This window comes from Mercurialis annua, linkage group LG7, assembly GCF_937616625.2.
Source record: "Mercurialis annua linkage group LG7, ddMerAnnu1.2, whole genome shotgun sequence".
Taxonomy (NCBI): domain Eukaryota; kingdom Viridiplantae; phylum Streptophyta; class Magnoliopsida; order Malpighiales; family Euphorbiaceae; genus Mercurialis; species Mercurialis annua.
This window is the reverse complement of record NC_065576.1, coordinates 1,266,657-1,289,912: the sequence shown is the minus strand read 5'-3', so window position 1 is coordinate 1,289,912 and position 23,256 is coordinate 1,266,657. Positions and strand designations below refer to the sequence as shown.

Here is a 23,256-nt window from a genome sequence, read left to right as displayed (position 1 = left end):
CAAACTACTACTTGATTCTTAACAGTAAAACGCATATTTAAATCCTTGTACTTGTAACTTGTTCCCATTTCGGCATTGGATCCATGTACTTATATTTGTCAAACTTGAGTCCTCCGTCACGGAAGGTTCGAACGTGTTAATCCAGATCGAAAAATATCTAATTCGATAAGAATTTTATAGAAAGTACTCAAAGTTGTTGAATTGGAAAATCTCACATTAGTTGTGTGTGTGAATGGTCATCTATTTAAATATTGGTTGGACATTTGCACTTATAAGATGGAATATAATATGGTATCGGAGCCTTATCCATTCACTTGATAATTGAAAAAGTAGCAATACAAGGACTTGATGAGCCCCAATTAATTTCTAAGGGACCTTGGAGACCTTGAGATAGGTTTCCCCTTTGCTTTATTATGACAGTATGGATGAAGGTTGTTTTGAATTCTGTGTTAGGTTGTTTTGAATTCTGTGTTTACCGGAGTTTTTCTTGATGTTTCGGATCATATCATTTTCTTGGATATTTGCATAAAGAATATATCCGTGCTAACAGTTCATATGAAATGCTCATCCACAGCATGATCTTGATGCTGCTGCAGTTGATCAGGCAAATGATGTTCATCCGCCATAGGATCATGTTGCTGTAGCTGTTGTTCCCATTGTTGCTGCTGCTGGTGTTCATCGGCCATAGGATCATGTTGTTGGAGCTGTGGTTCCCGTTGTTGTTGTTGCTGCTGCTGCTGCTGGTGTTCATCGGCCATAGGATCATTCTGATGTCCATCCACTGGTTGGTGCTGCCTTTCACGGATACGACCAATGACAAAGAGTAAAACAGCTAATGTAGATGTTCCTCCAGTGATCGCAAAAATACCCCAGTAACTACTTACTCCCAAGCTGTCATGATTATCTGACTTGGAGGCGGCACATTTGTAGTTGGATGTCATAGAGCTTTCAAGATCCTTGAGTCTACCACTTTCTGCTACTCTCAGAATGGCTTCTGAAATGTCAGGAAGATATGGTGAATTCCTTGGGAATACCTGTAACAGCACAGCATCAAAATCTTAACTCCCGTTGGAAAATGATGGTTTGACTTATTAGTCGATGCACGGAAAGAAAAACACTGAAACTATAAATACTGAAACATAAAATGGTGGAATGACTTTTAAAAAAATATTTAGGTTATAAATATAAATATTATGAATTTCAAAAGTGTTTTCGGAAATAGAAATGGAACGATGAAATGTGGGATTTTAATAAGTTCACATGCAATATAATGCTATTTAATTTTTGGTTGATACCCACAAATCCAAAGCCTCCAACTCTATATGTTGGTCCTGAAGTACTGAATCCTATGCAATTTTTGGCAAGGAAAACTTTGACATATGGAACTTCTAAAAATGCTGCAGCTATTTTTCCACTAGAAAGAGCCTGAGCATAATGATCACTTGAATACACTTTTACAATATTTTCAGGATCAAAACCGAGAGCTTGTTCCAAATAGTTCACGACAAACGAGTTCCCGTCGCACCCCACTTTTGCTCTACTCGCCTTCAATGTCTCAACATTTACAAGAACTGGATCAAGTCTTTCAATAGTGAGCAAGGTCGTTAAGTTGGCAGTGAAACTTTGAGTGATGACCAGTGCAGCAAAAAGCCATGCCGCCATTGCCATCCGAGACAAATTGCTATGCATTTTATCACCTACAAAGAAGAAATAATATCAACACTGCACACGTAGCACGGAAACAAAAAAAACAACGAAACGGAAAATGTTATAAATATAGAGTTTCAGAATTTCACAAGGTTTTTCCGAAACTAGAGAAGTTTCCATGCAACATATCAACTTTTTGCGTTTTTAGTTCTTGCTTATAAGGAAAAAAAATGAATTTATGATGCAATTGCTACCTTTTAATGAAAAGAGTGTGATGAATGCACTTGAGAGCATTCTACCAATTTGCTCCCAGAAAGGGAATTGAACTAACTGTCTGTTGTAGTGTCTCTCAATTATCCAAACAACCAATCCATTATAAATGTTGATTGCTCCTGTGATGACCCACATAGATGTTGTCAATGGTTTTCTAAACAACCCACCTTTGTTGAATTTTTTAGGCTTAACATACACCACAATTTGGAGGCCTGGCTCGGCATAAGGCTGCGAGAACTCCGCGTATTGGCAACGATTCGCGACTATTGCTGTATCAGCAACTACTGCATCAAAAATCTTATCAAATGCAAGTAAATAAGTTAGTTGTAATCGTAAAAAATATACACGCACGCCTGAGGTTGCTGGAACAAAAGTGATAAATATATAGAAAATTGTATCGATGGTGTCTAAACTTTCCCAACTCTGCTGTTTCATTATCAGCATTTTTGTTTCTTTTAAATTAGTATTTCAACAGTTAAAAGATATATCAAACAAATACTTTTAGCCGTTTTTCAGCCATCGATGTGCTTAAAAGACCATAATCATATTAGCAAAAAAATGATAGTGTGTGCAAATCTACACTTGTTTATGTGGAATCAAATGACCAATCAACAAATTGAAAATTTACTTCTGGTCTAGTCAGTAGTCCGATGATTGGAAAATGGCACAAAGCACTCTTTTGAAACAATTTTAAAAATATTGAATCACTATTTTAAGAGAAATAAAAATTCAAGCATTAAAATAGAAGATTCAGAAAAATTCCGACACAATATAAATTTACCCAAATATAAATACCTGAAGTTTAATTTGCTGAACCAGAGAATCATAGGTTCCATTGAAAGGAACAAAAATATGCGGCAAGGCATAGGGTAGAGATTCGAGGGTGGATTTGAAGACATCAATGGTAAATCCTGAAACAGTTACATAACCCTTATGAGGATCAGGTTCGACTTCTATAAACTCCTTATGTGTATTCGTCGTAGGAACTCCTATTTTAAGGGGCCTATCATTAGTTGGTGCTGACCATCCTCTAGGTACTAACCAAGGATTTCCAGGCCAAAATACCTGTCCTAGAATTTTCATTGACTTGCTATACTTTTCACTGATGTCGATGGTTTCTGAGAAACCCAGTTTCTCAGTCCAATATCCAACTTCTCGATAACTCTTCCCTATGACATTAGTTATCCGGAAAATATTAGCAGAAGCAAGCATTCCCTTTCTCAAAATGAATGCTCCAGTTAAACCCTCAAAGTTGTTTTCTTTTATTCTGCTCAAAAGCTTCTGTCCTCTTACCGCTGCCATAGGAAGGCTATTGTTCGTATTCTGAAGAAACTTTTGGAATGGAAATCCTTCCATTGCCAGAGCTACAGCCCATATAGCATCATAAGCTTGTAAAGCATTAATCCCGGGTTCTGGAAATGAATCGTGTTTGTATTGCAATAGGAACCTTTTCCGAAATCTAGAGTAGAAGTTTTTGAATCGCCTGCTAGATTGAGAATAGTAACTTTTGACTCCTACAACACCTTGCATCGATGAAATGACAGATGAATTAAATGTATCGATCAAATTCGTAATGCCAACAGTCGTGATCCACACAAATTCATTTTCCATCATTCCTAATTTCTTTGCTTCTTTAAAGATAGTATTCGCTATTTCTGCAGAAGTATGAACAATGAAAACTCTGCATTGACCATTCTTAAGGTGCCTTAGTGATTCTGATATCGAATGTGTAGGCAGAGGCAGAAGGTCATTAATCTCAGAGCCTGCATCTCGAAGAGCAGATATTAAATACGGAAAGATACCTGAAATTGTTGAAGGAATATCTTCATATAGGACATTTACTTTTCGCCACTGCCAGCTCTGAATTATAGCTGCCACAGCTTTCATCTGAGCAAGTTGGCTGCGAGCTGCATTAATCAAAAAAGGCAACCGCTGGAATGACCACTGCGGTATTATGTTTGCCAGGGAAAGAACAGGAACTTTAGATTCATCACCAAGCTTCGCAACAGGGGCAGCCTCTTCCCAGGTCCCCAAGCCTAGGATTGCTGGTACATGATGGTTCTTGATGAGTGTCTTAGCTGATTTTCAGTTATTCATGTTAGAATAAGAATATAGCTACCGATAAAGCTATGCAGCACAGAAACGGAAATGATGAAACGAGAATACTAACGAATTAGGTAAAAACAAAAAGAACTTTTTGTAACAAGAAATAGTTATAAATAAAGAGTTTCAGAGTTCCATAAACATTTTCAGAAACAAGAACAATACACAGAAAAGTAGGATTCTAATGCACCATAGATGTATCCATGCGAAACTAGGTGCCATCAGAGATATCCTTACCTGAGGAAACGGCTTTCGTGGGATCTCCATGCGAGTTTTTGACTTGTAACATGGGACGATGACTGGAATTGGCATAAAAATCTTCAATTGCCAACTGCATTGCTATTTTTTCTTCCTTCCCTTCATGGGAAGTTAAATCTACTATGACTCCTAATTTGAGCTTCTTAGACTGTTTGCCTGAAGAATCATCTAATGAGTCTGTTGTTATAGAAACAATGATTAGGCAGAGCAGGAAGCAATAAGATGCACAAATTTTCTTTGCCATTGAGAATAGATATCGTTAGACTTCACTACTGTGTATAATAACATTCATTCGACTCTCCAAAGCCTAATAACTAATGATTTAGAGACATTGTGCTTGCCATTTTTAAGCCAGAAATTTGATTTCATTCGGAAAAGACACAATTTACTTCTTCCAAGGATGCAAGCATTACTTGGAACTACCATGCCACAGAGGTGCCTGTCTTATAAAGAAAAGATTATCATAAGTTGACTTAACAACACAGTTATTTTATAACTTCACAGCATGAATTATGTTAAAGTATGAGAAAATTATACAGGTTTATCCCAAGCATGACTCCACTTGTACATATAAATGTAATTCTTGTAATGTCAATGAGCTGTGCTTACCTTAATTAGTTGACTTCAATAAGGCGTTGAACTCGAAGATTAGACTGGTTCAAGTCTTTGTTTAAGCTGATATCAGTAATATTAAACCATCAATTAAACTTTATACCCAGCATATAATGCCAAGTTGTTTGACAGATCTAAATCAAACTACAACTTGATTCTTAATGGTAAAATGCATATTTGAATCCTTGTACGTGTACCTTTTTCGGCATAGGATCCATGTACTTATATTTTTCGAACTTGAGTCCCCTGTCACTGAAGGTTCATAAATCCAGACCAAAAAATAATCTAGTTTGGTCAGTTTCGTAGAAAGTACTAAAATTCACCAAGATTCTTAGAGAACATACAGTAAGGGATATCAATGCAGACTGTAGTGAATTTAAATGACCACCAAATCATAATGAGATGAAATCATCCAAAATTCATATATATTATTTATAACATTTTCACAATCATCTGACTTCTGGAGTCAAATATGAACAGTACAAAAGATGGAAACTGGGAACTTCAATTCACATCATAAATTATAAAAACACAAAAACAATATTGTATTAATGCAAACTACTGAGGAAACATATATTAGAAGTGACAGAATAATGTGGCAACAATAATATACCAAGGCTTATAGTTCCCGGTAATACAAAGTGGGGGCTGTTTCAACTTGCATATAAGAGCTGCCATTAACCTACAATCTCACAAAACTCTAAACAGACTCATGCGTAATACATTCTTCAGCTGTAGCAGCTTCCAACTTCTTTAAAACTTTATATTTCCAATCTTCCTTCAAGAGGCTGACTTTCTTTTCAGCCTCGAGCACACTGTTACACAATACCTCAACTCTATCATTACATGCTTCAAATTTAATAGTCCACTCTGCTTCAAATTCCTTGATCATCTTCTCAATAAATAACCGGCTGAGTCTTTTTTCTTCCTCTTGTTTCAGACGCAGCTTCTCCAGTTCCATGGTGCTCAAAACAAGACCCCCAACCCCAGTATCCTTGTAAATTGGTACTTCAGGTAGTGAGCATTTTGCTCGGTATGCTGCAAATGACTTGTGAGTCTCTTTCAGAGCCTTTCTGTAACCTTCTAAAAGATTTCCCATCATTTGTAATTCATGTTCATACCTGTATGTCTCCACCTGTCTCTTCTGTTGCTCCTCCATCTTTGCCTTGACCAAATGGTCAATATAGTTATCTCGCTCCTGCAATTCATTCATCAGCATTTGCTGCTGCACACTCATTTCCTGAATAGTTTGCTCCTTTTCCTTACATAACGCCCTTGTTTTGCCCGCTATATATTCCATTTGGTCGAAATACACATCAACTTCAGAAACAGATGGTGATTTCATCATACCCCAAGGTACATCACTCCTCATTTTCTTATTGGTACCATTAAGTGAATGCTGGGGCATATCATCCTCAAGATGCTCAATTGCTCTCTTGTTTACATTACCATTATTAAAAAGTGATGAACTGCCAGATATTGGCTGTGTATCAACCATAGATGTAAGAAAGTCTCCGGATGGCACATTATCATGAATTTCTACCCCTGAACTAAAAGGAATTTGTGATGCCTCCATGGCTGCAATAAGATTCTCAGAACTTAAGCCCCTCAAACCATCCCCTTTAGGTGAAATATTGAAGCCCATTTCCTCATCCTCTTCTTCCTCTACATCCTCCCCTTCCCCTTCATTTCCTTCTTCCTCTCCGTCATTATCTTCCTGTTTTCTTTGCACCTCGCATTCCAGAACCCCAACTTCACCACAACGCTGCAGAAAACCCCCATCCATGCTGTTCATTCGCCATTGCCCTTGTTCTTCATCATCCTTACTTTCCTCGAAATCCATAGCATCCCCATCACCATCACCAACACCCTCCTTTCCATCTTCCTCCTCCTCCTTCTCTTTCTCATCATCGTCATCTTTCACCACATTATCCAAACCACCAAGACTCAATTCAATGTTATGCTCCTCCAACTCTGACACTTCGTGGATTTCCTCATTTATCTTCACATCTTCCGCCTCCTCATCCGCCTTCTTAACATCTACCTCCATTTCAACAACTTCTTCCTTAAACAACTCATCCTTCTGTGATTTAATCAAAAGCTGCAAATGGGAGGCATAATAACAATTCCCTAAACTAGGGGCTGCAGTCAACTCCTTCTCAACCATCAACCAAATCAACTTAGACCAATCAACCTTATCAAAGTTCCCATCTTTAATCAATTTATTAAAGTTCCATATTTCATCCGACATCATCCATGTATCGTCGTCATATAACAAGAACCAAGTCGACACAAGTTCCTCAACGAATTCTATAGATTCTTTACTCTCATTATCATCCAACACAGTTTCCACTTTATCCTTCTTCACCGGAAGCCTCAAAGCGCGCGCCAAATCAGCACGATTGACCTTTATTCTAGCTCCATTCACATAACTAGACCGGCCATTCGGGTTAAAATTAGCAATTAATTGAGCAATGAAATCAGCACGAAGATTATCAACATCGAATTGCAAGTGAACAAACTCCCATAAACCAAGCCCTTTAAGTAAAAACTCATGAGAGGAAAAATCTAGGGTTTTGACAGGTCTAAAAGGAACAATTTTCAAATTTTTACCTAAGAGCTCAAGCTTTTGTAAGGATTTCTTCTTCTGGAGCTCAACGGAACGTTTCTTCTTGCGTTTTCCGTGGCCGCCGCGGCGAGAGACTGAGACGGTGGTGGTAGTAGTGGTGGAGGTGGTGATGGTGGAGACGTGGCTGTCGGAAACTGATGGAGAAAAGTGAGGGGTAGTATCTTCTAAGTCGGAGTCTTGATTAGGGTTTTCTTCATCTTCTTCTACTTCGTCGTCGGGAATTTCTAGGGTTAGGGTTTTTGGAGATTGGGGATTATCTGATTGCGGTGGATTTTGATTTTCTTCTTGTTGTGTGGAGTTTGGGTCTTGTTGTGGGGAGTTAGGGTTTTGATTTTGAGTGGAGGTGGTCGGAGAGCTCATTTTGTGAGATCAATGTTGGTGACGATCGCGACGGAGACGGCGGTTGTAGGGTGGTGATTAATTTAGAGTGAAAACTTTCAGACTTCCAGTTTTGTGTTGTGTCAAAGGTAAGGAACCAATCGGGGCTTTTTTTATAGTCAATTGTAAATTGAAAACATGATCGTTTGAAATCTGGATTGCTATTCGCCGCCCCCTTTTGCTTAGCACCGCACAGGCAAAGGACAATTTTACCCTTTTCACATTTTCAATAGATAACCAATTCATAAAAAAAAAACTAAATCCTCTCAACTCATTCAACTTTTCACAAATTCATATTTTACGAAAATGTCGGATTTGGAACGAGATAGAAATCGACAACCTCTGGAGGGAACGTGAAATCCAATCGTCCCCTCCTCTGGAGGGAACGTGAAATCCAATCGTCCCCCTTGAAAAAATTTAAAAAAATATTTAAAAAATTTAATTATTACCCCAGAAAAGCCGGAAAAACTTGTTTCCGAATGTCGATACTCGTTTCCCGACGAATTATACTCGTTATCCGTCATTTTACTCGGCTTTTTACATATTTTTCCGAATGTGTTCGAATAAGTTGAGAGAATCTTGGTTTTTTTTTTTTCGAAATTTTTCTAAAAGGGCAGAAAATGTCTTTTGCCTGTGCGGTGGTAAGCAAAAGGGGGCGGCGAATAGCAATACCCTTTGAAATTCTTAGGTTAAACTCATTTTAGGGTCATTCTTCCTTTTCTCTAGAGAGTTTTTTTTTCTTTTTGTTCAAAACTTTTGGAGGGCGGGAGAGGGTGATTTCTGATCTTGATCGGAAAATCACCTTTTTACGTCTAAATTGATTTTTATATTTAATATTTTTCTTGTTCAATAAACTCTTTGAAATGAAGTTCATCGTGTGTATGAGTAAATTTTATTGTTAAAGTTTTTTGTTAAATAATTTCTGCGGAATGAAATTATCGTGTGTTTGAATAAATTTTTATGAATATATTTGTGGTTGGCGTATTGATTTTTTGAATTATTCAAACAATTTTAGCGATCCTTCGAGCTTCATATTCAAGTTTATCAAGATTAAAAAAAATTCGATATATTTTGATCTATCTTTGTGGAATCTATTGGAGATGAAGATTAGAAAGTTAAGATTCAATTGATCGAGCGGATCGTTGGTTAAATGGAAAAGGGTGTTTAAATCATAGACCTTGTTCCAACGAAACTTTGTTTATCGTTGTTGATAATTTTATGGCGAGATTCTTCTCTATAATTTGGCTTATTTTTCTATTATTTTTTGCTTGTAACATTAGTTGTTTCATAGTTTTTGTGGTTGATATTTGAAAGATCATGTTTAAATCTTGTTAAATGATTTTTCAATTATTTGTATTTCAATCATCATCAATGAATCCTATCTTTGGAAGAAAAAAAAGTAAAACCCATTTTAGGGTCCTTAAAATAAAGGGACTCTTAAAAAGCATCGCCAACGTAATATTATTTTTATCCTAAATTTGACATAAAAAAAATAATAAAATACTATTATTGGCATAGCATTTATTTATTTTTCAATGTAAAAAGTTGAAAAAGTGCTATAATTACTTACTATAATAGTTATCTCTTAATTTTAATAAATTTTTTATTTGATAATTATTTTAATATTTTAAACAAAAATTAATTTTATATTTCTTTAACTTTTTTTAAAAAAATTATTAAGAGAATCAATAAATTATTAATAAAGTACCGTATTTTTATAATTATTTTTATTTTTTGGTATATTTGTAAATATTTTTAAGTCAACTCGGTATTTTGTAAATGAATAAAGTCAACAATATTTTCGTAATTATTTTCATTTTTTCTTTTTGGTTATAATTTTTTCTTAAATCAATCAAAACATGAGAATCCAAAGTTTTTTAAGCCCCAATTCAGTTCTTCAAGCCCGACTTCTTAAAATATCTCAAGGTTTCAAGATGGCAGATAATTATTAGAAAATAGGTAAGCAATATGGAAAAACTTCAAAGTACACTACAGACATTGCTGATGTTCAGCCTTAAGTTTCATCAATTTCTTTTAGTTTTCTAACTTATGAAGTTATCATCTTGTGATAAATTATTGACTTTGAATTTGTAAATTTGTCTTCATCTTTTTATTTTTCTTTGCAATCTTCAAACTCGGTAAACAAATATTGTTGAGAGATATATCATTAAATGCACACTGACAAGAACTATCTATAATCTTGTACAGATTTTTCTTCTTTCTAAAAAAAATCAATTGGTATTATCTTGTAGATGACTATTAAAAGGTACTCCCTCCGTCCCGTTTAAGAAGTCCCATATTCTATTTTGGGATGTCCCATTTAAAAAGTCTCATTACTATTTTTAGAATACTTTTCCATTGAATACTCCATTTTACCCTTATTTTAGTTATCTTAAAAGAGTTTTATGGAAAATTCCACTATCATTAATAGGGGAAAAACATGAAAAGACAAGAATAATTAATGTTTTCTTAATCTGTGTGTAAAGTCAAATGGGACTTCTAAAGTGGGACGGAGGGAGTATTAATTTGTATTTGTAATAAATTGTAGAGATCAAATTTATCTTTAAGGCAAAATAGACAATTTTGACCATTTTATTAAAAAAAATTAGATATATAGTCCGTTAATATTTTGAATAGAGATAATTATATCCAAGTTCCAAACTCAATCAAACAACATATTGTTTGGAGAAATTCTTAGATAGACTATGTACTATTATCAACTCAGGAATAGGAGATGAAACTTACGGCCCAAGAAACATCCTGGAAGGTAGAGAAAAAACACCTTCTCTAGCAGACGGATTTTCCGAGCTAGACGAAGCGACTTTCGATACACTCGACAGGCTTTTCGTCAGGACCGGAATTTCTCCATCAGAAATTGATATACTCGTCACTACTGTTTCTTTATTCACTCCAGTGCCTTCCGTAACTTCTCGGATAATCAACCGTTACAAGATGAGAGAAAACGTAAAGTCGTTTAACCTGTCAGGAATGGGTTGTAGCGGAAGTGTAGTGGGAATAGATTTAGTTCAGCAATTGTTCAAGTCTCATCAGAATAAATTTGCTATTATTGTAAGTACAGAGTGTATGGGGCAAAATTGGTATTCAGGAAAAGAAAAATCAATGATGCTTTCGAATATTCTGTTCCGATCCGGCGGTTGTTCGATGATCCTGACGAATAATCGAGATTTCAAGAATAAAGCAATCCTGAAGCTGACTCAAATTGTCCGTACGCATCACGGATCAAGCGACGAAGCATACGGTTCTTGCATAGAAACGGAGGATGAACTTGGATACAAAGGGTTTTACCTTTCAAGAAGCCTATCAAAAGCTGCTGGTGAAGCTTTAACTTTGAATCTCAAAACCCTACTTCCTAAAACGTTGCCATTTTGGGAAATTCTCCGGTACTTAATTTCATCTTATTTTCGTAAAAAATCGAATTCCGAATCAAGAATCAATCTGAAAACCGGAATAGACCACTTCTGTGTCCATCCTGGCGGAAAGGCAATTGTCGATAAAGTCGGTGAGAACTTAAGACTAAGCAAGTATGATGTCGAACCAACTCGAATGGCACTATATCGATTCGGAAACACATCGTCGGGCGGTTTATGGTACGTGTTAGGGTACATGGAGGCTAAGAAAAGGCTCAAGAAAGGTGACAAGATATTAATGATAAGCCTTGGAGCAGGATTTAAGTGTAATAATTGTGTTTGGAAGGTTATGAAGAACTTGGAGGATCAAAATGTTTGGAAAGATTGCATCGCAAGTTATCCACCAAATATGGCTGTTAATCCTTTTGTGAAGATGCAGCGGATGAATGAAGAATTCTCAGGCTAATATTCATGTTTTTACTATGTTCTAGATATATGTTATGCACATTGTTAGGGTTTAAAAAACAAATAAATAATTGGTAGGTGTCCAATTTAATAAAAATAAATGTATACTCTTTAAATAAAAATAATTACAAGCAGTATCGAATTTATAAATATTGGAAAAAATAAAATTTAACAAAGTGAAAAAAAAAATTGAGGAGATTTGAATATTGATATTAATTTAAATATATAAATTATAAAGAACATAAAATTACAATAAAAAAACAAATTAAGCAATAATTCAAGAAGAATTTAATTATAGGCCAAATGATCAAAAAAGACCGACCCTTTCATCAAAGTTTCACAAAAGTCCAAACCTTTTAATTTTATCCAATTTGTCCTAAAATATATGATTTCGTTTCAATTATATTCAATTATGTAATTTTGCTCATATGGCGCCTACGTGGCGCTAATGTGGAAATACCATACATAAGTTGTAGTTGGATATAATTGAAACGAAATCATGCATTTTAGGATAAATTGGATAAAATTGAAAGGTTTGAACTTTTGTAAAAATTTTATGTAAATTTTGGCTTTTTTTTGGTCATTTGACCTTATTTATAATTAACAAATGTTAACATAATAATTAATAGTTGTTATTAAATTATATTTATTGAGAATTTCATTGCTAATCTCTTTTTATTTCCTCAATAATTAAAAAAAAATTGATTGTATTATTTTCTTTATCAATAAACAACAATAAAGAGTTCATGCCAATAGCAAGAAAGTTAAGACTATACATTATATACTCACACAGCTTAAAATTATGTTACCACTAATTAAATAAGTTTTTGGTAAAAAAATTCAAACTTTTAAAAATTATTGCAATTTAATTCAAATTTTTAATTTATGTAATAATAGTTAAATTGTATTTTTTCGTTATAGTAACAGTCAAATTATACCTTTTATACAAAATCTTTCGAATAGTTTTGAATTTTCTGCTATTTCTTGTAACTTTTCATATATCATTATTCATTAAAAAATAATAATAGCTTAATACCCTAATTGATATAACAAGTTTGGCTATCAAGTATTATTGCAACAGAAAAAAAATACAATTTAACTATCATTATCAAAATTAAAAGATAAAAATTAAATTACAACAAGCCATAAATTTCGGCCTAATCACTCAAAAACCCCTCATCTTTAAACTTTTTTTCAATTCCACCCCGACGTTGAAAAATTGTCAATTTTACCCACTTTTAAATTTTCCGTTTTCAATTGTACCCCAATTTTTTAATTTTTGTTAATTTTTTTATTTAAATGATGAAATCATTCAATTAACTAAGTCTAAAGATGAAATTAATTCTTTTTTATTAAAAAAAATACAAATAAGTTCTTTATTTTTAAAAACTAACTAAAAACCATAATCAAATTAACACTAATTTAAATTTTTAATTAATTTAACTAAATTTAAATAAATTTTAAAAACATACAATTAATATATGCTAGACATGGAGAATGTTTTTAAATTTTTTCCAAATGAAAAAGACGTTAATTTAATATTTCGGGGTACAATTGAAACACAAAAATGCAAAATAGGGTAAAATTGACAAATTTTTAACGTCGGGGTAGAATTGAAAAGAGGCTAAAAGGTCGGGGTTTTTTTATGGCATTAGGCCTAAATTTTTCAATTTCAGTGATCGCCATTAAGAGTATACTTTCTCCGTCCCAATAGAGTTGTTCATTTTGAAAAAAAAATTGTCCCAAGATACTTGTTCACCTTTAAAAATAATTAATTTTTACATTAAATTTTTTTATATTAACCCTATTTAAAATCCACTAATGAGTAAATTGAAAGTTAATTATAAGTGGCCTCTATATTAAATAGAGATATAATAAGAAAAGTAAGAAATTTTTTATCCATAAATAATACTAACTGTTTTTCTTAAACTGTGTGATAAAAATAAAGTGGATAATTCTATCGAGACAGAGCGAGTAGGAGTTATATTTTAATTGCATAGACTAATAAAACTAAAAGCTCTAGTTGCACAAATTAATATAAATTAAAATTAAAATTCACCGACACAAAAATGTATAAATAAATACTACTAACAAGGTGTAGCTTAAATGGTATAAATGTTAGACATCAAACTGTAAAGACCGTGGATTTATTTTCTTTCACAACGCTCCTCTATTCAATTATCAAAAAGAAAGTATAAATATTAATAATAAAACAGTAATTAATTTTTTTTGTTAATCTTCTTTACTAAGCAACTTCTAAGTTGATATAGAAATAACGGGAAATTCTTTTGCATTATTGATTAAAACATCTATGCTGTCTTCATTATTTTTAATTGTTGTTGACAGATAAGGTTAATGTGTGTCAAAGTCTTAGTGTTTCTAAATTTTCATGTAATGCTACAAAGCAACCTTATTTTGTTCTCCATATACAAACAATTAAATCTCAACTGTAGCATTTATTTTATAATATTTAAATGTCACCAAAATGGAGTTTGATTTGACTATCTTTTAATCTTTTGTGTGATATCACCGGAGATTGAATATAATTCGAGTATATCTCTTTCTTCTTTGCTGCGTTTATTCTCTTAGTTTTGTGGTTCAGTCTTCGCCCAAGTCCTTCAAAATTTTACATCCTTAGATTTTAATAATTACGGGTTCGTATCAACCTAGCAGACTCCAAAATGTCGGAATAACTTTCAATGCTACAGTTTGGAAAAATGCGTTTCTAAATTTAATTTGCCACGTAAAATTATGACTCATCAATTAAATATATATTATAGTAGTAATATTTTAATTATATCATGTATTTTATAAGTGATTCATAGTCTTATATGGCGAATTAGATTCATGTAAGAAATTTTTTTACTGGTCGTAATGGAAACTGAAATGGTTATTTTTTATGATTTTTTACCGGATCGGTTTATTAAAAAATATTGCAATTAGATCTACCCGTTTATCAGACTCATTCTATCAAGGGTCCAAACACACTGCTCTTATTTATCATGTGTTGTTGTCGTTGATAACGAATAGTCGGCGTTAGATTAATTATCTGATCTAGAATATACAACCAAACCAAACTAATCATGCTCTTTTAATTTGATTTTTGTCGAAATTAATTTTGAACGTTTTATCATTAAAATCAATTAAAAATAAGGAAAATTAATAATTTATAAACTATTTGTATATTTAAAAAGTTATAAAAGAAAAAAATTGAAAAGATAATTAAAACTAAAATTAATCAATTTAATTATCTTTAGACTATGTAGTGAAAAAGTACGAAATAATGAGATTTAATTTGTCAATACATGTATCTAACATAGCACTCCAATCTGCCACGTATGCAAAAATGGCCGGAAAACAATTTTGAGCTACAAAATGCAAAAATAAAAAAATGTTGAAATTTTTTTATAACGCTTTGAAAAATGGAATTAAATCATTAAAAAATTAAAACTTTAGAATTTATTTTGGATACACCAAAAAAATAAATAGTACAGATTCATTTAATTAAAACTTGACACCTCAAGCTGAAGTGAACTTGAAGTGATTATGATCTTTAAAATTATGACGATACTATATATCGATTATGTTGAGATCAATTTTAAATTATGTTAAAACCAATAATAAAAAAAATACAGGAGGTGCCAATTTGTGGCACCATGTTGGATACCATTGACAAATAGACAGATGTTTCCAATCTGAATACGACACGTTTAATTAATCATGTCAGACGGTCAAACCCTAACACGACATGTTCATTAAATAGGGTAACATAAGCCGAATTTGTTACGAAAACAGGTCATAATAGAACATGTTTAACTTGTTTAACACATTTATTAATAATATATTTAACTTATTATTAAAAAAAATATTTAACTTATCTATAATATTTACTAATGACATGTTTAACATGTTTAACATATTTTTTAATGAAAGGCTTAATTATTTAAAATATATTTTATCTTTTTGATTTTTTTGTTTATGACTTCACCTTTTTAAAAAATTTCAATTTTGGCCGATTTTTCAATTTCCACTTTCAATTATAGTTGTTTGTCCAAATTGGAGTGAAAAAAAGTCCAAATATACTTCTCATATTAACATGTTGCTTAACCGTGTCGTAAATAAGTTGACTCGTTTATGATCCAAATTCATATAAACTTAATCCGCTTAACTTCGTGTCGTGTTGTCTCGTATAAATAAACTTTGTCGGAAATTGCCAGCACTAACTTTAGCCTATTTGTCTCATATAAATCATTTTAAAGTTAGGAAGCTTCTACTTAGAGTTTTTATTGTAAAATTTATTACGGCGGGGTATAAAGTAAAAGTAAAAATGGACGAGGCATCCGGTGCTATCTTTATTATTTTTAGATAGTATTATGTAATCTTCACATATACAAAAACATGTCAATTGTCATTGAAGATTACTAGCAACAAAATTTATAATGACCAGAGAATAGTGTTCTCCACTGTGCTAGTAGGACCTTGCCTTGCAAACCCAACAATGCTTCTATGGTTAATATAATTTAAGTCATTATAAAATTATTTTGTTGCAATTGGGTCCACAATAAAAATAAAAAACTATTTGAGCACATTGTTTTTTTTTTCAAAGCACATTGTTCTAAACTTGCTCCATGCAAAAAGGCTTAAATTCTTTAATTTGATCTATAAAACCCTAATAAATTCTTTAACTTGATCTATAAAACCCTAATAAATTCTTCAACTCGATCTATAAAACCCTAATAAATTCTTTGATCTTCTCATTGTTTCAATCTTTTCTGTTTACATTACGTCTATCATCTTCGGTTTCTCTTTCTTTTGAGCCGGTGTACCAATGGCTTACCCGAATACCCGCCCAACCCGCCCCACCTTCCTACATGCAGCCATTATATGTACAACTATCTTCTTTACTGCCTTAATTGTATTAATTTTATGGCTTAGTCTCCGCCCACATCCTCCAAAATTTCACATCCATGATTTTATAGTTACGGGTTCGGGTCAGCCCAATGGGCTTCAAAATATCCGGATAACTTTCAATGTCACGGTTCGCAATAGGAACCCGAGAATAGGTATTTATTATGATTCTTTTACTGGGTCGGTCTTTTATAAAGATCTTTTAATTGGATCTACTCGTTTATCCGACCCGTTTTATCAAGGGCCCAAACACACTGGCCTTATTTTTCATGTGTTACCGTTGTCACCATTAACGACGAATAATCAGCGTTGGATGGAGTTTGCCGATGATCTGGCAAAAGGAATGGTGGGATTGCGTTTAGAGTTGATATCAACTGTCCGATATAAAACAAAGTTATGGGATACTAAGCGCCATCGCATGCACCCCAAATGTGATGTTATGGTGGGCTCAGATGGACTCATCTTACCAAGCTATAAGGGCCGGAAATGTCCCACTTAATGGGCTAAGTGCAATGCCATCTTACTTTTTAGTTTAACCATTTTTTTTTAATTTCTTTTTACTGTCCAAACATTTAGAATTGTCAATATTAACCATCATATTCAATTATAGTCATTTGTTCAAAGTGAAATAAAAATCAGTTTAATTATATTTTTTTATTACTTTATATTATATTATTTTATCTTTTTATTATTAATCTTTTCAAATATAAAACAATATAAAAGATATATTGTATTTTCCTATTCAATGTAAACAAATAACTACAAATGAAAATACTCCCTCCGTCCCACTCTAATTGACAAAATATGGAGTTTTTGGTGTCCCATTTTAATTGACAAAACTAACATATATAATTTTTTCTTTTAATTTTCCATATTTATACTTATTTAAAGTCATGTCTCTTATGGTGAATATTTAATGAAAATTTGACTAATATACTAATAGCATTAATTAACTCTATTATCAATAGAAGGGTATACAAGTAACTATCTATGTCATTTATTAGTTTGTATTAGTTATTGTAATTTAGTTATTTTGTCAATTAGAGTGGGACGGAGGGAGTAACAAACTAAGAAATAAGTTAATTTTTATATATATATATATAATTGAAAAGAGAGAGTTTGTGAGAAAAATTGACTCCACGACTAAAAAAATTACCGCCAAACGTTTATATCATTTGAACTATTACTCATTGGTTAAACTTTATTTTTTAAATAAATAATTTATAATACCGTCTTAAACAAAATGATAGTATAAGTCCAACAATGAAATGAAAATTATATCGAGATGTATTTCAAAGGTTTATATGAAGAACATAATTTAATTCTTAATTAGTTAAGAACATATAATATGTGAAGAAGATTTATGATTTTAGGACCCTCTTGTTCCATCTAAATTTGTTTATGGACCGAGTTCGGAACATGCTTTTCTATTTTTATGTAAGTTCATGTGCAGTCTGAATCTGGTATCACTTGTAAAATAGACATTAAAAGACATAATCTTAGTTCTCAAATGAAAATATAGGTTATAAGGATGATAAATAAGTCCTTGCAGAAAAAAAGTTTTATTTCTCATTATATGAATGAAAAAACAGCTTCCGTTTGAACTCAATTCCACTAATCCGGACATCATATTTTGTTATTCAAATACGACTCTCATATTCTGTATATGAGTCTGGGTTGAATTTTTTTCAAACTTATATAAAAAAATTATTAAAAATAATAAGCCGAATCTATCCGTAAAGTAACAGAATTGTTCAAGCTTTAGCTCAAACTAGATCTGTCTGAATTCGGATCAAGGCGAACAATCTAACAAAACCGAATGAATAAATTATCCAGGCCTATGAACAGGTCTAGTTCGACCACCACCGCAGTCCACACACAATAATTCCCCACACCCAAAAAAACAAATAAAAAAAACCGAAAGGTCAGTTGCCGCCAGTAAAGTAACCGTAAGAAACTGACAAAACATAACACATTTACGATCTTGTCTGTAATTTACTCTCACTCCCTTCATCTTCTTCTCTTTATTTCTTTCTTTAGATCTCCGAACCCAAAATAAAAAAATTCTAACGGTCATATTTTTACTTAATCACTTACTCTTCAATTTCCCCATTTTCAAATCAGTTTCTTGAACTTTAAACCATGTGTTTCAACACTCTTGTCTTGCTTCTAACAATATTTTCTTTCCCACTTACTTCAATTTCTCAAAAGCAAAACGGCGGCGTTGCACCAAGAGATCTATGGTGTGTAGCAAAGAATAACGCTGATGATCAGTCGCTACAGGCGGCGATTGACTGGGCTTGTGGTCCGGGTGGAGCTAATTGTAACCCGATTCAGAATGGAGGGCCTTGTTATGATTTAAATGATATTCAAATCACTGCTTCTTGGGCTTTTAATGATTATTATTTGAGAAATGGGTTGAGTGATGATGCTTGTTTTTTCAGTAACACTGCTGCTCTCACTTCTTTAAACCCTAGTATGTTATTTTTATTTGATTTAAGCTTATTTTGGGGTTTTTTTTTTAAGTTGGTTTGTTGATTTGGGTTGGTTTTGGATCTGGGTTTAGTGTGAATCTTTGTTTTGTTTTGTTAATCTGGTGATTATTCTGTTCTTATTGGTTGTTAATTATTAGTTAATTTGTTCTGTTTTTTGCAGGCCATAATGGATGTAAATTTCCCTCCAGGTAATTGGCATTTTACTGTAATTTGGTTGATTAAACAAAAACAGAATTTGTGTAGATTGTTGCAAATTGCCTAAAGCATTCAGTAATGCAATTTGAGATTAGTAGTACTCAACTTATCAGCTAGGTAGCTCGAACAAATTCATTCGATCAATGTGTCCCTTGTTAAAAACGTGCCCGGAAACTTGACATTTCGGACACGAAACTTCTCTTTTTAATAACTCCGTTTAGCCGTGTCGAAGTGTCATGTTTCCCGTGTCCGTATCCAAACGTCCCGTTTTATTTTTCCGTGTTCGTGTTTAAGTGTCCGGTTTTTCCCATGTCCATGCTACCTAGCTTATCAGCAATGTCACACTGAAATAGGAAACAAATGCCAAATAAGAAACCCAAATCCATGTTTTCTTACAAAAATATGTTATAAATATAAAGTTTTCGAGTTTCAGTAGTGTTTTCCGGAATTGGACTGAGCACCAAAACATAAGTTTTGATAAGTTTTCGTGCAACATATAACTTATCAGTTATGAGACATTTGACTTGAGAGAAAATATTATGTTGTGGATTTTCTTTCTAGCTTTAAATTTACATATTCTGCTTGAGTTCATCTGAAGTATGGAATGATACATTGGGATTGACTTGCAGCTTATCGGTGAACAAAGGGATGAATTCGAATTCAACAACGACAACGACAACATCAATGGGGATGGGGACGGACAGTGCCGATTTGAGTGGAAGCAGTCCGATTGCAGGCACATGGTATTGGCCCATAATCACCTGTAATTTATTTGTCATACTTGGGATCATAATTGGAGTATAGAACTAAAGAGTTCATTCAAAATCTTTTATTGAGAACATAGGGAATTAGTAGTATTCATCATTCATCTTCCACTTAGCTTGTAGTTTAATTAACATAATTAAGTAGATTGAAATCCTTGTATTTGTCGCTAATCGCATAAATTAATCGGTGTTTAGGCTCATTTGTGTAATGAGGACTTGACATCATGAAGCAGTTTTGGAAAATTCAAGAAAATCTCTGTTTATTATAGATGTCTCGAGGACTTCTTGCTTACTGTTTTTATTACATTCTTTAGATAGATTTGCATCTGGTAATGTTTAAACTGACCACATTCTTGAATGATTGACCATGATCGGTAATCTAGAGTCGAGCTCAACCTCGAATAACTCGGATGTCGTTTGAGAAGGCTTGAAAATCTAAGTAAATTCGAGTTCCAACTCTACTTCACATCGTACGGAAACTGATTAATCGAATTACGCTGAAAAGTTTGTTTCGGTGATAAAAAAAAGATTAGTTTAATTTTGATAGAAATTGAAATGAAGAATTTGAAATGACTGGTTTCTTTTGATTTAATATAAAATAATTTGAACTTTTATAAAATTGATTCTGAATTTCAAAAATAAAATAAAAAATTTGATTTTGTTCAGTGCTCCGAATGTGTACACTGAACGTCCAATTGAAACTTTTTTCTAGAGTCGGCTATTTATTTAAAGGGTCTGCTAAAAATTAGCATCAATTTTGGAAAAACATAATCTATCCACGTAGGCTTAGGCTAGATTTGATTATGGATGTTAATCCAGGTCAAATTAAGGGGCTCAAGCCATGCCTTCATTACCCTCCTAATTTTTAAACATAACAATATAGTTACTAAATTATTACTTTATTCCAAAGAGAAGAATTTTTGGTGGCTGGACTCTGGAGTACAAAATTTTGTGTCTATTTTTAATTGAGTATGTATATATGTAAAAATAAGGTGTTATTTATCATAAATAACTAAAATTTGATCGCCATATATGTATAATTTTACCGAACATCAATTTAAAATCTCCCGGAATCACAAATTTAAAAGTTCCGTAACTATTTAATGCGTTGTAAAGTACAATAACCATTTTGTAATTTTAAAAAAGCCAATAACCTCCAAAATCAATTACACTCCTAACTTCTATTCTTCGGGTTTGGAATATTTTTACATTGCAGCTACTAATTACTACTATTTTATACCTACATGCATGTATAATTAATGAGAATTAATTAGAAGAAAAATATATCTCTAAGCAATTGGGTCAATTTATATACAAGAAAAATATCAGAAAATTAAAAGAAGTTAAGGTACAAATAGTCAAGATTTGTTTGTTAATGAATTATTCATATAAAAAAAACTAACATGAATTATAGCTACCTACCAAATGTCAAGAGTCAAAGATCTTGACTTTTCATCCATTATTTATTTGAACCCAAGAAAAATAATGTATTAGTTGAATTTTCTTCCACCATTTATAATCTTTTTAGATTAATTACCTAATACTCAAGTCTTCCCCTCTATTTGGTTTCTTCTTCAAGCAAATGGCAGTTAATCAATACATAGTAAAGCTAAAATGACCCACATTAACCCAGAATTTATATCACAATAACAATATAGTTCCAAAAAATAAAATTTATACATTAATCAGTAATGTACAAATTCTTTACTAAAAAACATCGAACTACCGATAAACAAATTAGTAATTGGTAAATTTCGAACTAAACAAGAGGAAGTGGCAATGGAATATGTATCGAACAATTCTTTAATTAACGGTCGATAACAATAACATTTGTCAATCGATAATCCGACAGTGAATTAACTGTATTAACATATTTTTATAGTAGTGCTATACCATCACTACAATTAAATATTTCAAGCCAATACAACATTGAAGTATGTTTATGACAAGTATGATATCTTGTATTATGTACTAGATTTTATGAATGAAAAATAAACAATTAATGAAATACCTTCAAAAACTCTATATACCTAATTAAATTATTGTCTCTCAAGATCTTCAAAACCTTCTTCTTGACGAATCTCAGCTTGAATTCGTCTCGATGATCTTTCTCGACTAAGTATCCTTCGAAATGAGCTCAACCGAGACATCGATGAACCACTAGCCTTGCCATTACTACCCTCAAGCGGCGGAGCTATGGCTGGACCGGCCACCGGACCCTCTCTCGAGACGGGCTGAATCCGTGGCTCAGCCTCGGTTCGACAAATAGGACAAGTAGAATGTGAAGCCAGCCATTTATCAATGCACTCGGCATGAAAAGTATGTCTACAATTAGGTAAAACCATAGCCATTTCTTGATCTTCAAGAAAACTTAAACAAACCGCACATTCTTGATTTTCTTGATCAACACTATTATTGGTTTGCTTATAAACAAATATTGGGAGTGAAGCAATGACCCCCGGATCAAGACCGGTCCGCCGTGGCTCGCTGGAGATGGTGGCTAACCCTAGGCGGCCAATAATAGACCTCCGGCGAGCATGGCGTCTGAGGATACATCTTGCGTAAATGTGAAGTACTATAACTAGAACAACAACAAATGATAGAGAAATAATTGCTGTGAGCATGATCTTGCTGTTTAGATCATATGTGTTTCTGTGTGAGAATAATGAGCGATCATTGACTTCAGCTTCCATGCCGGCGAAGTCCATGGCGGAAGGCGGTGGTTTGTGGTGGAGGAAAGGTGGGTCTACTACCATTTGTTTTGGCATTATAGGGTGTTCATGTGACAGGAACATAGAGATATTTAGAAAGAAAGGTTTTGATGGGATGATTTTCTTGATTTTGGAGTGTACTTTTCTTGAAATTTCTTGATCTTATGTTGTGGGATTATATGAAATTCGTGGTAATTGGGGTTTTTATACAATTTCTAGAGAGTTGACTGTTGAATGTAGAAATTTCTTTTTTTTCTTTTTGTTATTTTTGAAGAGAAGAAAAAACTTGAGTCTTTAAAGTCAATGGAAATTACTTGCTCTCCTAAACTATAATTTTTTAAAATTAAAATATCTTATTAAAACCAGAAAAATGGTTCAATCGCTTTGAACCGAAAAAAAATATATGAATTGATAAATTATCGAACAGATTAAACCATACAAGCATGTTGA

The 23,256-nt window shown here is 32.8% G+C and overlaps 6 protein-coding genes across 8 annotated transcripts; 3 read left to right on the top strand and 3 right to left on the bottom strand.

Annotated features, from left to right (window-relative positions):
- Positions 1–277: 277 nt before the first annotated feature.
- LOC126657816 (glutamate receptor 2.5-like) lies at positions 278–5,156 on the bottom strand. 3 transcript variants are annotated; one of them, XM_050352606.2, is made up of 7 exons: positions 5,091–5,156; positions 4,891–4,956; positions 4,261–4,458; positions 2,716–3,998; positions 1,902–2,217; positions 1,300–1,697; positions 278–1,034 (listed from the first exon to the last, which is right to left on the bottom strand). In XM_050352606.2, the coding sequence occupies exons 3-7, from the start codon at positions 4,358–4,360 to the stop codon at positions 552–554; spliced, it is 2,580 nt and encodes an 859-aa protein (XP_050208563.1). In that variant the 5' UTR covers positions 4,361–4,458; positions 4,891–4,956; positions 5,091–5,156; the 3' UTR covers positions 278–551. The 3 variants fall into 3 exon arrangements, with proteins under 3 accessions (XP_050208563.1, XP_050208557.1, XP_050208565.1); XM_050352600.2 differs by lacking the exons at positions 4,891–4,956; positions 5,091–5,156 and having other exon boundaries at positions 4,261–4,821; XM_050352608.2 differs by lacking the exons at positions 4,891–4,956; positions 5,091–5,156 and having other exon boundaries at positions 915–1,034; positions 1,296–1,697; positions 4,261–4,823.
- Positions 5,157–5,306: 150 nt separating this feature from the next.
- LOC126655668 (uncharacterized) lies at positions 5,307–8,031 on the bottom strand. The gene has a single exon (XM_050349916.2). The coding sequence runs from the start codon at positions 7,880–7,882 to the stop codon at positions 5,594–5,596; it is 2,289 nt and encodes a 762-aa protein (XP_050205873.1). The 5' UTR covers positions 7,883–8,031; the 3' UTR covers positions 5,307–5,593.
- Positions 8,032–10,152: 2,121 nt separating this feature from the next.
- Positions 10,153–11,805, top strand: LOC126655523 (3-ketoacyl-CoA synthase 19-like). The gene is made up of 2 exons (XM_050349744.1): positions 10,153–10,166; positions 10,555–11,805. Exons 1-2 carry the CDS (start codon positions 10,153–10,155, stop codon positions 11,732–11,734), a joined length of 1,194 nt encoding a protein of 397 aa, XP_050205701.1. The 3' UTR covers positions 11,735–11,805.
- Positions 11,806–16,454: 4,649 nt separating this feature from the next.
- LOC126656631 (NDR1/HIN1-like protein 2) lies at positions 16,455–17,288 on the top strand. The gene has a single exon (XM_050351240.1). The coding sequence runs from the start codon at positions 16,562–16,564 to the stop codon at positions 17,138–17,140; it is 579 nt and encodes a 192-aa protein (XP_050207197.1). The 5' UTR covers positions 16,455–16,561; the 3' UTR covers positions 17,141–17,288.
- A 1,164-nt stretch (positions 17,289–18,452) lies between these two features.
- On the top strand, positions 18,453–20,361 carry LOC126654721 (PLASMODESMATA CALLOSE-BINDING PROTEIN 5-like). Its single transcript, XM_050348676.2, has 3 exons — positions 18,453–19,117; positions 19,297–19,324; positions 19,961–20,361. Exons 1-3 carry the CDS (start codon positions 18,784–18,786, stop codon positions 20,133–20,135), a joined length of 537 nt encoding a protein of 178 aa, XP_050204633.1. The 5' UTR covers positions 18,453–18,783; the 3' UTR covers positions 20,136–20,361.
- Positions 20,362–22,034: 1,673 nt separating this feature from the next.
- LOC126656103 (RING-H2 finger protein ATL40-like) lies at positions 22,035–23,000 on the bottom strand. The gene has a single exon (XM_050350589.2). The coding sequence runs from the start codon at positions 22,888–22,890 to the stop codon at positions 22,135–22,137; it is 756 nt and encodes a 251-aa protein (XP_050206546.1). The 5' UTR covers positions 22,891–23,000; the 3' UTR covers positions 22,035–22,134.
- Between the last annotated feature and the right edge of the window lie 256 nt (positions 23,001–23,256).

Bases quoted from the DNA above. Each gene is read 5' to 3' on its own strand.
- LOC126657816 (XM_050352600.2), bottom strand. From the start codon at position 4,525: ATGGCAAAGAAAATTTGTGCATCTTATTGCTTCCTGCTCTGCCTAATC. The intron at 2,218-2,715 runs GTATTTATATTT...GCATTTGATAAG, and splicing joins TTCAGCAAATTAAACTTCAG to ATTTTTGATGCAGTAGTTGC. The intron at 1,698-1,901 runs GTAGCAATTGCA...TCTTCTTTGTAG, and splicing joins CACACTCTTTTCATTAAAAG to GTGATAAAATGCATAGCAAT.
- LOC126655668 (XM_050349916.2), bottom strand. From the start codon at position 7,882: ATGAGCTCTCCGACCACCTCCACTCAAAATCAAAACCCTAACTCCCCA.
- LOC126656631 (XM_050351240.1), top strand. From the start codon at position 16,562: ATGGCTTACCCGAATACCCGCCCAACCCGCCCCACCTTCCTACATGCA.
- LOC126654721 (XM_050348676.2), top strand. From the start codon at position 18,784: ATGTGTTTCAACACTCTTGTCTTGCTTCTAACAATATTTTCTTTCCCA. The intron at 19,118-19,296 runs GTATGTTATTTT...TGTTTTTTGCAG, and splicing joins TCTCACTTCTTTAAACCCTA to GCCATAATGGATGTAAATTT. The intron at 19,325-19,960 runs GTAATTGGCATT...ATTGACTTGCAG, and splicing joins GGATGTAAATTTCCCTCCAG to CTTATCGGTGAACAAAGGGA.
- LOC126656103 (XM_050350589.2), bottom strand. From the start codon at position 22,890: ATGTTCCTGTCACATGAACACCCTATAATGCCAAAACAAATGGTAGTA.